This window comes from Styela clava, chromosome 14 (assembly GCF_964204865.1).
Source record: "Styela clava chromosome 14, kaStyClav1.hap1.2, whole genome shotgun sequence".
Lineage (NCBI taxonomy): Eukaryota > Metazoa > Chordata > Ascidiacea > Stolidobranchia > Styelidae > Styela > Styela clava.
In genome coordinates, this window is record NC_135263.1 from 6,026,112 (window position 1) to 6,039,090 (window position 12,979).

Genomic DNA, 12,979 nt, shown 5'->3' on the forward strand with positions numbered 1-12,979 from the left:
TTGAGTTGTGCAAAATCATATTTCTTGTATGGATTGCTGTTTAAGTCTTATAAACATGGATTCTAATATTCTAACATAGTCAAGTAAAAGCAAAATCGTAGTCAACAGTAATGAATTTGAAAACCGCTTTCACCCGAAAAAAAAATCAATTGATATGAAATTAAGGATAAAATAACTTTCTAAAAACAAAAACAGTTAGATCAACGCTTCCATCGCGCCACCGCTGCTAACGAAAATGGTATGGAATCAAAGCTTGGTTCACAGATTTTCATCAATGTCAGACTTGGCAAGCTTCGATGAGGCTATACTTAGCATACCGTCAGTCTAAGAAAAAAAAGAGAAAAATCAAGTACAACATCCAAAAATTAGAGAGAAAAAAAACACTAAAACCCTATACATTATAGTTACCTAACTGATCATTCATTTGCAAAATAAGCTGGAAACAACTCGATACAGGCATTTAAAAACATAATAAGCAATTCTCAAAGTCTAGATACACAACACTTGAACAGCACTTACAATAGCTAACTCCGTAGTAAAACCTAGAATAAAACACCAAAACAACTGTATAGTTTCACTATTCTAAAAGAATGGTGTCGTCCTGCTGACTAACAACAAAATATCTCAGCCTATCATGAACTAATGATCATAAAATCAGAATAAGCACGTACTTAAGAACAATATTTCAGACATAACAGACTTGGGAAAAAGTCATGAAAGCAAGCCTAGGTGCCAATGCCTGAAATTTCGTTTAGGGAAGTGTGTCTGAAAGGCTGCTAAAACTTGAATTATTACGCCCTCGCCCCTTGTCAAATAGGTCTCAAAGCGATGATATACATAAGTATTCGCTGCCATGACATCCAACAGGATGATAATCAGGAAAATCAGTCTGCTTTGGCCGAACCCATGGAACGATGAATTAATAAAAATATACTCATGATGATCGATGTTCACTTCTACGTTGGTTTTATAAGTTGTTGTTTTGCGAATAGTATTTTAGATGCGTCCGCTTGGAATCGATCAATTATCACATATTCTGGAACTAACTATTGGAAACAACTTTTTTCGCCCGGATTCTATTAGTATTATGCCGCGTGACGAGGCCGTTTATCTTTTACGTTCGTAGCACACATAAGGGGACTACTTGAAAATAATTTTAAAATGTTACTTAGAAATTGAGTAACAAATAATACTTTGTTTCCATTTCCAAAAGTTGCACGTTTTACGAAAAAGACGCTTTTACTACAATAAATATGTGCTACCATCTGTCCTATATTCTTTGCGTTTCCGGCAACATTGGCCAATGAACGCAGACTTCCGCATGACGTAAGAATTAAAATCTTATCAGTTGTTGACTGGCGGATGAATCTCAGTTCGTACCAACGACTGGTTTGTACTGTCCGATCTTGCGTTGAATTGGGTAGCCTTTCCATAGTCTTTTTAGTTATTATTAGTTAATCTATGCTAAGACGGCGTTAAAAAGTATAAGTAAGTTATTAAACACCTGTAATTGAGCTCATATAACGTTGTTAAAACTACAGGAGAAAATGCATTATGTATAAAAAGTATTAGTCAGTATTTAAGGTATTTTTGTTTTTCGAAAACACTCATGTTGTTTCAAATATGTTTTTATTTCTCCTTTTAGATACTTTACTGCAAAATTAACGCCAATATTCTACCAATTAAACCTAACGCAGGCTGTCGCCACTGCTGCTATCAGCGCTTCACCTGTAGAAATGTAATGGATCGAAGAAGAAGTCTTGAAGAAAAGCGTATGGGAATTACAACAGTTGCAAACAGCTTATATGGGCTATTCATATTGAAATACTTTGGCATTCTTCTACACGTGAAACTGCCCATCAAACTGATGTTGGTCGGTTACGCGAATCACCCACAGGGCGAGGAGTCCAGCAATCCTTTCGCACATAAATATCCCCGCATGGGATTCCTAGATGCAGTGGCGAGCGTATTCCTAACGCTTAGCACGATGAGCCACACCATTTTAGTTTTCTACGAAAATAGAAATAGAGTCGGTCGTCAATTAGAACGCCGATATTTCATGAATATATAAAATAAAATCAGGAATATCAAATTGTATTAAACTTCGGATTGGTAATGTAATCATATCTATTCGCCAAAAAAAAGAAAAAGAACGATTTCTCCCATTTTTTGGTTGCGTTGACTCTTGTGCCTGGAGCTTTAATCAAATAAGAGGAAAGTTTTCAACTATTCGTAGTATTTATGGATGGCAGTCTGTTATTATTAGTATTGACTTGAATTTAGATTTGGTTAGAGGTGTTGCTATAGCCAGGTGAAATTTGAGGTATTTTTTATCGAAAATGCGCTTCGCTTACTAACTGTAAAATATGATCAATGTTAATTGTTGTCGCCATGTTTTACAGAATACCAAAAACACAATTTGAATTATTTTTGTCTTCACGGCTCTTCAGTTACTTTCAAGACTTCACATCTCAAAGTATGTATATAGACGTTTTTAGTAAAATATTAAGTTCATAGCCATCCAACAACCGATTATGTTACCACCCGACCATGCCATCAAATGTATACACCAGGGGTGGCCAACACGTCGATCGCGATCAAACGGTCGATCGCCACGTTTCGAGCAGTCGATCGCGTCTGATGGTGAGTGAATTTTAATGAAACACCCCCAAAAATTGCTTCGAACCAGTTGTGTGCTTTGCAACAGTGAGAATACAGTACTTTACATGCGCAAAATACAATATATATACACATACAGTATTTGAGTTTGGGCAAGCCAGACAAAGCATATTATCACGTAACAAATGCATTTTTTCCGCTGCCAAGGTTTAGAAAAGAAGTGCCGAATATCGCATGTCTAGTCCAGAGTTGCCATATTGGCTTTTTACCCCATATTTCACGATTTGGGCTTTTTTGAAACACGCTTAGCGTCAAAATTTTAGTTTGAAATTTCTTGTTTTTTATGTCCATTCTACTGCCTATTATTAAAATCATTTAAAACACAATACCGGTATTTGTTGTGTAATAATAGCAAGCTCGGTAATTCAACATTTAGATTTTCCCTTAACCACAACCAATCAAAAATAAGCCAACAATGACAAAACATGCGCTATCGATTAGGTTTTCCTTAATCACAACCAATCAAAAATAAGCCAACAATGACCGAACATGAGCTATCGATTAGGTTTCCCTTAACCACAACTAATCAAAAATAAGCCAACAATGACATAACATGTGCTATCGTTTAGGATGAATTATGTATGTCTGAGAAAGTCTGATCATGGTCAGACAAAACGTTACAGAAATATATTTGTGTTAGTGTGCAGCAAGACTATTGAATTACTTAGAACGACATCACAATTGCAGTTTTTGCAGCCGCTTAGACAGATGTTCAACCAGGCTTCGTTTTCATAGTTTTGCGTGTTACAGTGTTATTTGTCAGTTTTTAGTTATGTTTCCAAAAAATAGTTGAATGTCTTAATTCAATAATTGTCATTTTGACTTCCGAGGAGCTTTAGTTTGGTTGCGATAATCAAAATTCTTGCAAAGGACGTGATTATCTAGGCTAAAATCATCTATCAGTAGACTATCTGTGCAAGCGGCACGTGGTCGAATAATTTTAGTAAAAATGATGCCTTCAAGCATGTGAACTAGTTAGTAATCGCCAACACTTCAAAACAATCATGAAAAAAATTTCAATAGTGAAAAATCGGGAAAATTATCTGAGATACATATATTACAAGATAGAAACATGTACATTTATCCGTCCTAAAGCGGTTCACATGGTGTACTGTATTGTATATATCTGATTTGAAAAAAATAGTGCTGTCCGCCTAATATTTCATTTTTTTGGCTTTTTGATGTTTTTAAATATTTTATGTATATGTCAGCTTGACTGTATTATGTCGGAGATACATTCTAATCTGCCATTCAATAATCCTTCTTAGCCGATATTTCATGAATATATATTAAAAGAAAATCAGGAATATCAAATTGTTTTAAATTTCGGATTGGTAATGTTATGTTATCTATTCGCCAAAAAATAGAAACAGAACGAATTCTTTGGTCATATATATATTATAAAAAACAGAGTGTAAAATTGTTCCATTCACAGATTGGTTGTAGGAAACGACTTGAAGGCAAAGATGCATTTTTGGATTGCTTTAACTCTTGTAGTTGGCTTCTGTATGATTAATCAAATAAAAGGTAGGTTTTCTAATGTTCTTTTTAATGTTTATGGAAGACTGGTATTATCTACTCCATCAGCAGTGTCGAACATTTAGACACCTGTGCTACTATAGTGTGTGATCTACCGCCATATGGCATCTACCTAGGTGCAATATGAGGTCTTCCGTGTTATTTTGAGGTAGATATCACGCTACAGTAGCACCAACTTAAGTTATTATTTTAAGAACCTGATAACGAAAATGCCCGGATAACGAAAAAAGTAGGATGTGGACAGTCTTAAATTTTGCTGACATGTTCAATAAATACCAGAAGACATTTTAATCATTTTGATTCCTTCAGTAGTTTGGCCATTTATTTTGTGATTATTATAACTTGAAAGCTCAGATTCTGGCACATCATGCAAAGTGATAGGAACACGCTTGCCATCGCGCCTCTGATTACTCTGTGAGGGTTCGCATCAGGTTCGATATTCATGTGCGGGAGGCCGAGAGGATAGCTGGACCCGTCGTCGCAGCGTGGTTCACGTGACCGCTTTCCGGTTACGATTTCCTCCACCATCACGTTCACGCATCTGAATCAACGACATGGACCAGACTGTATCTAATTCGTCACACAATTAGGCCATCTTATCGGCTTACCTCTCCCCAAGAGATAAATATAGAAATCACGTTTTTTCAGGAGAATGGAAGAGATTATTCGATATTACTAATAAGTTTTAGAAAACCGAATTTAAATCAATGAGAAATATTGAAAATCTTACAAAAAATAATACATATAAAGTTTGATTATTTTCTGTAATAAACTTCATTTATATTCAGCTGATTGTCCCCCTAACGCTCAAGCTGATATCGTATTTCTGATTGATTCATCAACTTCAATGATGGGAACACCATTGGACACGTTAAGAACGTTTCTTCGTGAAATGATCGGGTAAGCATCATGCATTCTTCCATTACATTTCGCAACCGCTGGTCGGTTATGGCTTCCGCCACCACCAATTTCATACATCTGAAACAAATAAAGGTTACCGATTCCCGTACCGATTTTCACGGTGTTTCTTACACATTTGCTTTAAAAATGCTCTAAACGGGAAACTACTTCTAAATATGAATCTAGCTTGTTCCATATTAAAAACCTATTCAATTGAATTAAATTCTGATTGAGTATTTGGCGCACACAATTAGGTTTCGCGCACTAATTGTTTTTTAATAAACAATAATTCTGCGTACCAAAATGACCTTTTTTTTATCCTCACCTCATCTTGGGGGGAATTTGTACTTGAATTCATTTGACATTTACAAATGATATCATCATTCAATACAATGAATTGTTTGTCTGTTTATTCCACACCGCGTGAAATCCGAGTGGACTTATCGCTCAAACTGAGTTTATTAAACTCAAGGTTTTCCAGTTTCAGTAGGAAGTTTCAACTTCTATTATCACTATACTCCGACGTGTTGTAAAATACCGGTGCGTTTCAAAGTGGCCTCATTTAGTCAATAGAAAGCTTTAGAGATTCATTTGAATTGCAAGCCAAACGGAAATTCTGACGCCAAACGTGTTTCAAAAAGGCCAAAATTGTGAAATTTGGCGTTGAAAAGGCCAATATGGCACCCCTGGTATATAGACATGCGATATTCGGCACTTCATTTTTAAACCTTGGCAGCGGAAAAACTTGCATTTGTTACGTGCTTTATATGATAATATGCTTTATATGGCTTGCCCAAACTCAAATACTGTATGTGTATATTGTATTGTGTACATGTAAAGTACTGTAAATGTCTTCCTGTTGCAAAACACACAACTGGCTTTTAATATGGGCACTCAGTATTGTAACCTACACTGAGGAAACCAGTAACTATATGCAAATATAAATTTTTTTTCAAGTAAAATATTTGGAATATTTGTTAAAAACAAATTATTATAATTTTCGTGTAAACATGATAACGAATAAAATTTATTATAAAACATAATAAAACGTTAATAACACAGGAACAAAAAGGCCGACATCCAATGTTTTCAAAATAGTCTTCAATTGATCAAATCGAATCTGACGCATTGGCAAATTGAAATGTGCATTCCATTGTCCATCGAAAAATCACGGTTTGAATGTGCTAATATATATATATTCCGAGATTGGATATATATCTAATTTCAAACTCTCACAAAAATATCAATAAAGTACAAATATTTATTACAAAACTAATACACACATTCTATATTATTTATCTTTTCAGTCAATGGACGATTTCAAGCCAATTCGTCAATGTTGCAATTGTACCATATCATACTGAGATAGCATTTGATGACGTTATTTTTCTTTCTCAATTTGCAAACGATAAAGACGGTCTGCTCGCATCATTGGAAGTGATAACAAACAATAGATCAGGTGAAATGTAGCTGTAACATTTTTTGTAAATATAATAATGAATTTGACAGTCTGTTGAATGAATACTGTTTGTGTCTCAGGATCCTTGACCGGAAACGCACTAGAATATGCGCGTACCGTTGTGTTGTCTGCTGAAAACGGAAATCGACCAGATGCGCCCGATATTGTTATTGTTATGACCGACGGACGAGGACAAGACTCCATTGAAGTGCCATTACAGAGGCTCTGGGCAGCTGGGGCAACCGTAAGTTGACCGATTTATTTCGTTATTTATGAGTCGATAGAATAAATTTATTATTACCTCCGACAAATTCCAATATACGCCCCGTGCCTTGTCATCCCCAGACTTATAGCACATTTTCATTTAGACGTACGCTGTTGGCTGTAAGCCAAAACGAAGATTATCAATGTTGACTCCTCAATTGATGAAAATAGCTCAGAATAATTCAGAAAGAATGCATTTGACAGATCGATCTTCAATGGGAAATATTGATGTGATGATGCATGATATGAAGAATGTGTATTGCCCTCCGGGTAAGTGGCTGAAAAGACATTATCGCGAATTCTTCTTACCACCTTCTCTGCACCTGCGCTGCATCGAAAATTGTATAATCCACAACAGGGCGCGTCCAAGCCGTTGGTGTCGCTTTATCGCAGAGACAAATGGATTATTTTTACTTAAATCTAACACGTATTTTAGAGGGGCGTATTGTGAAGTCGCGTTGCCATCTTAATGGGGGAATCATGCGCTGATTGCAGCTGTTGGTAAGCGAAAATAAGTTGAAACTATCATCCAAAAAATTTCAATGACTTTCGTTGTCAGCACATATGGTTTGACGCTACAGAATGTGTGGCCTTGTTTATATCGCAGTTTATTCCTCTGTGCGAGGGTTGAATCATAACTAAAAATTTTGTAATTGAACATCTGATATTTTCCACGAAAATCTCATTGTTGGTAGAACATAACTAAAAAATCCCTGAACGTGATCATAATGGTGACTGTATGAACACTGTCTAATTGGTATTAAAGTTGTAATGATAGCATCCCCAGATGTGTAGGCTATTTTCTGTGTGAACATATCATAAATATACTACATTACAGACGAAACTTGCACGCCACCAAGAAGAAGCTTGAAAAATGGAGTTGTAAGATGCACTGATGAAAATCGGGTGTCATCCGTCTGTACATTTGAATGTGACGCTGGGTACACTGTTTATCCTAGAAAACGTGCAACAAACAGATGCCTACCTTCAAAAAATTGGGATCGACAGGCACCTTGTTGTACAAGTAAGTGCTATATTTCAACACAATTGAAGTTTTCCCAATAATTGACTTCCTTGTTTACTTCGTCGATATTAGCTAATCAGCGACACAATTGACATAACAATTGAAGATTTGCAACTACTCGGACGCTTTCTTACTCAGACAGAGCTTTATATATGATTGTAAACATCAGCTCGTTTTTGTGGTTTTGCCATCTGTCATTTTTCAGTTGTATTTTTAAAATTTAGTTATAAATACATAACTCTCTAGTCTATAGCAGGGGTGGACAAGGTTTTTGAACCAGGGGCCAAAAATTTAGCTCATTTAGAATGGAGGGCCATGTAAGTGTGACGTAGAGAGTTACATTTTATGAACAATATTTACAGTGTTACAAAAGCAAAAGTAGAAAACAATGAGCCTCGTGCGAAAAGTAAACTTAATCGCAATTTCAACAAATTCCTTGAGCTATTTTTGACTAAAATATCAAAATTTTGTTTTAGTTTGGTTGTGGCAACATCGGGCGGCCTAGATTGAATTACCCAACGGGCCGGATTTGGTCCGTCCATGGTCTATAGTCATTTTGTCTTCCGCTGAGCTTTAGTTTGGTTGCAGTCGAATATTAGTTCTGAAAACACTGGAATATACTAGACAAAGAATGGCTTACAGTAAGAAAAAAATATTAACGATTTTTTGACAATTTTTACAGAACCTTGTCCTCCTAATGCAAAAATGGATGCATTTATAATACTTGATTCATCCTCATCAGTTGGCGAGAAGAATTGGAGTATAATAAAGAGCTTTATTCACAACATTATTAGGTGAGTTTATGTGTAATATAGGATATAGGCTACAAGTTTTTCAGAATTGATGGAGAGCATGGCAGTCGTCTATATACCTATGAGTGTAAACTTTGCTCTGCGAAATTTGATTGTATATCAGCCAGGTTGCTAACTCAATTCGGTTGGCACGTCCGGTTGCCATCGCACCCGGCCCGACACGGGTTTCAATCGGGGCTGAATAATAATGTGCAGGATGATCGCTACACTCGCTAGACACCCTGCTCGGCTAATTCACGGAAGCACTGGTCGGATACCGTTTCCTTCAGTATCAAACACACGAATCTGAAACAAAAACTGAGTGTCTTTTCTTATATCCGATATGGTACTGTAAACAGACGAGAGGCCGTGGTTTGCTACGCGATAGAGTCGTCTTATCGGCTTCCCCGTCTCTCTCTCGGTGATGATATTAAAATCATAATTACAACAATAAATACTGAAGCAAGCAAATTCATTACATATAATTACAGGTCTTTTATAATTTCTGACGATGCTACACATTTTGCCGTTGTTCGCTACAGCAGTTTTGTCGACAATACAACACAGGTTCAGTTGAATGATTATCCAAATGATATAGACGGACTTTTGTCGGCATTTGACGCCATACCATATGATGGTTCTGGTGTGTATAAAAATATCTAAAATGCGGGAATTCTTGATGGAATTTGCGACAGGAAGCCTAATTTTTCATGTCTCCTTCAGCTTATGCAAGGGGGTTTCTTATTGAAGCGTAGTTGGTATATTCGTGGACGTTGGTCCGTGCCAGATCTCAAATTTGCATTTTACTTAAGACTATAGATGTTTCTTTTCTCAACAAGGTATCCGTTATCATAAATATATTTGAAATTTTCAGAGTTTATATGAAATTTAATTTCGTGTTTTATTTTACTTGGTACATTGTTGTTGAACAAGGTCATATTCTTTAAACTGATATGACACTGTTAATGAAGTTTTCCGCTTGAGTCTCCAGTCCTCACCAGTATTTTCTTAATATTTTTTAGGCAGGAAGACAGGCCAAGCGATTCAGCACGTTGTAGATAATATGGTTCCGGTTGGTAATCGACCTGATGTGCAGGATATTGCTTTTGTCGTCACAGGTGGAAAATCACAAGACAATGTACTGGAACAGTCTAAACAACTAAGAGATCTGGGAGCATTGGTAAGCTGAATCTGAATAAAAATTGTGCTCAGTGGAATTCTCATTTTTTCTAGAACAATGCTTCTCAAACTTTCATGATACGCAGTGTATTGTAATGATGTCATATAATGATTTAATGTCATAGTACTTGTATAATAATGCTTTGCGCGAATATATCTAAGGCGTCATACGTAATGAACTGTGACAATGGAGTTTATGCTGCTAGCGCCATCAATCGTGTTATGTTTTCAAGATTTTGAAAATATTAAAAATTTTACTATTTTTGTAAGGTTACTTCAGTAACGACGTTGTATATACATTCTTATTTTTGATGTGGATAAAAATTGTTGTTTAATTTGGAGGTAAATCTCATATACATAGTTACGTACATAGTCCAAATAACAATACGACATTGTTAAAATCTCTACCCTGGATGGTAAGATGAGAAAACAAACGGAATATCAAAAAAGCACTATTTCTCTTTTATCCAGATTCTCAAAAAATATTAAAATTTCAATAAAATACATATATTTTAGGTCTTTGTCATCGGCTTTACTCCATTAAAAGGTAAACTTGATATGGAACAACTTCTGGAAATAGCTGGAGATCCAGACAATGTCCTAATTCCTGATGAGGCATTTTTCGGTTGGGAGATCACAGATAAAGTGTGCGGACACCCATGCGGTGACTGAAATGAACCAATGAACTTTTCTCAGAACAATAATGGTTAGAGATCGCAACTGGTTCAGTTCTGATATGAATTTATATGGACGGAAGCCTTAGGACTCTTACGATCGATCCCAAACCAACACCATTAGGCAGGAAATACCAGCATATATATTATTCATTCCACACTTTCGTCATCCCTGTCCATCGCAATATTCGCTTCTCTGGTATTATCTCGGTCATTTCGTTTGCTTTCCATTTTCTCCCGACTTTCTTTTTTGACCGTTTACGCTACCCTGCGATATACTGCTGCTCTTCGAGATCTCATCGAATTCCCTTTTGGTGCACATTCTCTGCCCTTTGTACTCTGTCCTCCCCCTGATAACTAATAATATGTATCATAGAGTCAGTTAATGTATGAATTTTTCAAAATCCAAGTACCTTCTAATTCAGTCTGATATAAATCTTCTTCTCAATAATTACTTCAATTAATGCTATTTTACTTATAATAATCAAAGTATATATAATAAAATACTCCAATTAAAATCAATAGAAAAAAAGGTAAAAATGAAATAAAAATAATAAATACCACGTATCACAATGTAAGAAACAATATATACAATGAAACTTGTACTTGAAATCTGAAGCCAAGCATAAAATCGCATGCAACTCGCAAATATCGGACAATACCTCTAAAATCCGGTACATTATAATTAACAAACTGATCATTTATCTGCAAACTGAGCTGAAAACAGCTCAATGCGAGATTTGGAACACACAATAAACAGTCCTCTAGATCAGCGTTTCCCAAACTTTTTGACCACGGAACACTTACGCTTTTTATCTCGCCTCGCGGAACACCAAAAAATGAAAGGGTAAAAATGGTGCAATTCAGCGGTTCCCAAAGGGCACGCACGCCGCACTAAAGTCGTCAAATGCACTGCGAAAACTAACAAAATTGTGTTAAATATAACTAAAATATGAATGTTTTACATATTGCAAATGCTCTGTATATGAATCAATATACCGGTATTCATTTTTCCTTTCTATGTCGTTCACTTTCTATTACATAATGCCTTTGATGTTACGTAAAAAGGGAGATAGAAGTTCTTGCTGCAATTTCGCGAGCTGCAGACCTGCAGTTTATTTATCTGCTGAATCAAGTTTAGCGAACATGAGTAAATTTTTCAGCTTTTCAAAGTAAAATCAGGCAGAGATGGGGGGCGAAGAGCTGATCATTTACCTTTACATGTTTGCCTAGAGCATTGGTTCACAAACTTGGGTCCGCGGTCGCTTAATTAAGGCACCGCGAGACAACTTTAACCTCGGCGCAGAAGCACTTTGATTTGAAGTAAAATTTTGAAAACAAAAACCACAGTCTTATCCTGATGTCGCTGAGTAGGGACTAAAAATGATCATTCCATTTGCAACAACTTACGAATGTGAGGCAGCTTTTTCTTCATTACTCGCTATTGAAACAGAATGGACGTGAGTTACGATATGAAAGTTGCATTATCCAAAACAGAACCCAAGATAGAAGAACTGGAGCCAAGCAAGAGCACCCATCTCATTGAACTGTGTCAATGTCATTCAATATAATAATGCTTGATATACCGCGTTGCTGTTTGCTTCCATTTCTTTAGTGGACGCGAGTCATCAGAAAAATTGTACGGCGGCCGTTATGCATAACTTTTTAAAAAGTTTGAGAACCACTGGCCTATAGTAAATAGCAAAACCAAAATGATTAGTGTCAACTTAATAATGAACTAGAACTAGACAGTAAACAAGCTAGGCGGAAAGTTAACGATAATATCATATTACCCCTCGAAAAGTTAGGCCGACGGTGACGCGATATTGAACGGTCGCCAACTTCGCGATCGCGATGGCGACCAATTTAGTCGTAATTTTGATTCATTTTTCACGGAACACTCGGAAGACGCTCACGAAACACTAGTGTTCCGCGGAACACAGTTTGGGAAATGCTGCTCTAGAAAGCACTGACCATAACTAATTTCGTAGTAAAACCTAGACTAAACCATGTAGCTTACACCTAAACTTAAAACAACTGTAATCTAACTATACTCTGTCATCCTGATGTAAATATCTAAGCCTATTATCATAAACTCATGACCATAAAATATAAACACACTTGGTCCCCTACGAACTTACGCAACAATTTTACAGATATGAAAGACTTCTCGGAAGACAAAATGACCATTGAATCACAATATATATATCTAACTTTTGGAAACGAACAACAAGCAAATACGGTAAAAAGATGGAAGAGTCATGAAAGCGAGCCAAGGTGCCAATGCCTGATATTACGTTTAAGCGAATGTGTCTGAAGGGCTGCTAAAATTTGAATTATTACGCCCTCACCCATTGACAAATAGGTCTTGAAGTGATGGTATATAGTTTTCGCTGCCAGTATATTTTCATACAAGATACCGGTACATAAATATGATGATAATCAGGAAAATAAGTCTGCTTTCGTCAAA

General features: G+C 36.2%; 1 protein-coding gene across 1 annotated transcript; it reads left to right on the forward strand.

Moving 5' to 3' along the window:
- Window positions 1-3,941: 3,941 nt before the first annotated feature.
- On the forward strand, window positions 3,942-11,003 carry LOC144431952 (matrilin-1-like). Its single transcript, XM_078119802.1, has 10 exons — window positions 3,942-4,206; window positions 5,007-5,118; window positions 6,426-6,577; window positions 6,658-6,821; window positions 6,946-7,111; window positions 7,680-7,865; window positions 8,548-8,659; window positions 9,148-9,299; window positions 9,679-9,836; window positions 10,352-11,003. The coding sequence occupies exons 1-10, from the start codon at window positions 4,146-4,148 to the stop codon at window positions 10,505-10,507; spliced, it is 1,419 nt and encodes a 472-aa protein (XP_077975928.1). The 5' UTR covers window positions 3,942-4,145; the 3' UTR covers window positions 10,508-11,003.
- Window positions 11,004-12,979: the final 1,976 nt, after the last annotated feature.

Excerpts from the sequence above, each read along its gene's own strand:
- LOC144431952 (XM_078119802.1), top strand. The coding sequence starts at position 4,146 with ATGCATTTTTGGATTGCTTTAACTCTTGTAGTTGGCTTCTGTATGATT. Across the intron at positions 5,119-6,425 it reads TTTCTTCGTGAAATGATCGG|TCAATGGACGATTTCAAGCC; the intron begins GTAAGCATCATG and ends TTATCTTTTCAG. Across the intron at positions 9,300-9,678 it reads CATACCATATGATGGTTCTG|GCAGGAAGACAGGCCAAGCG; the intron begins GTGTGTATAAAA and ends AATATTTTTTAG.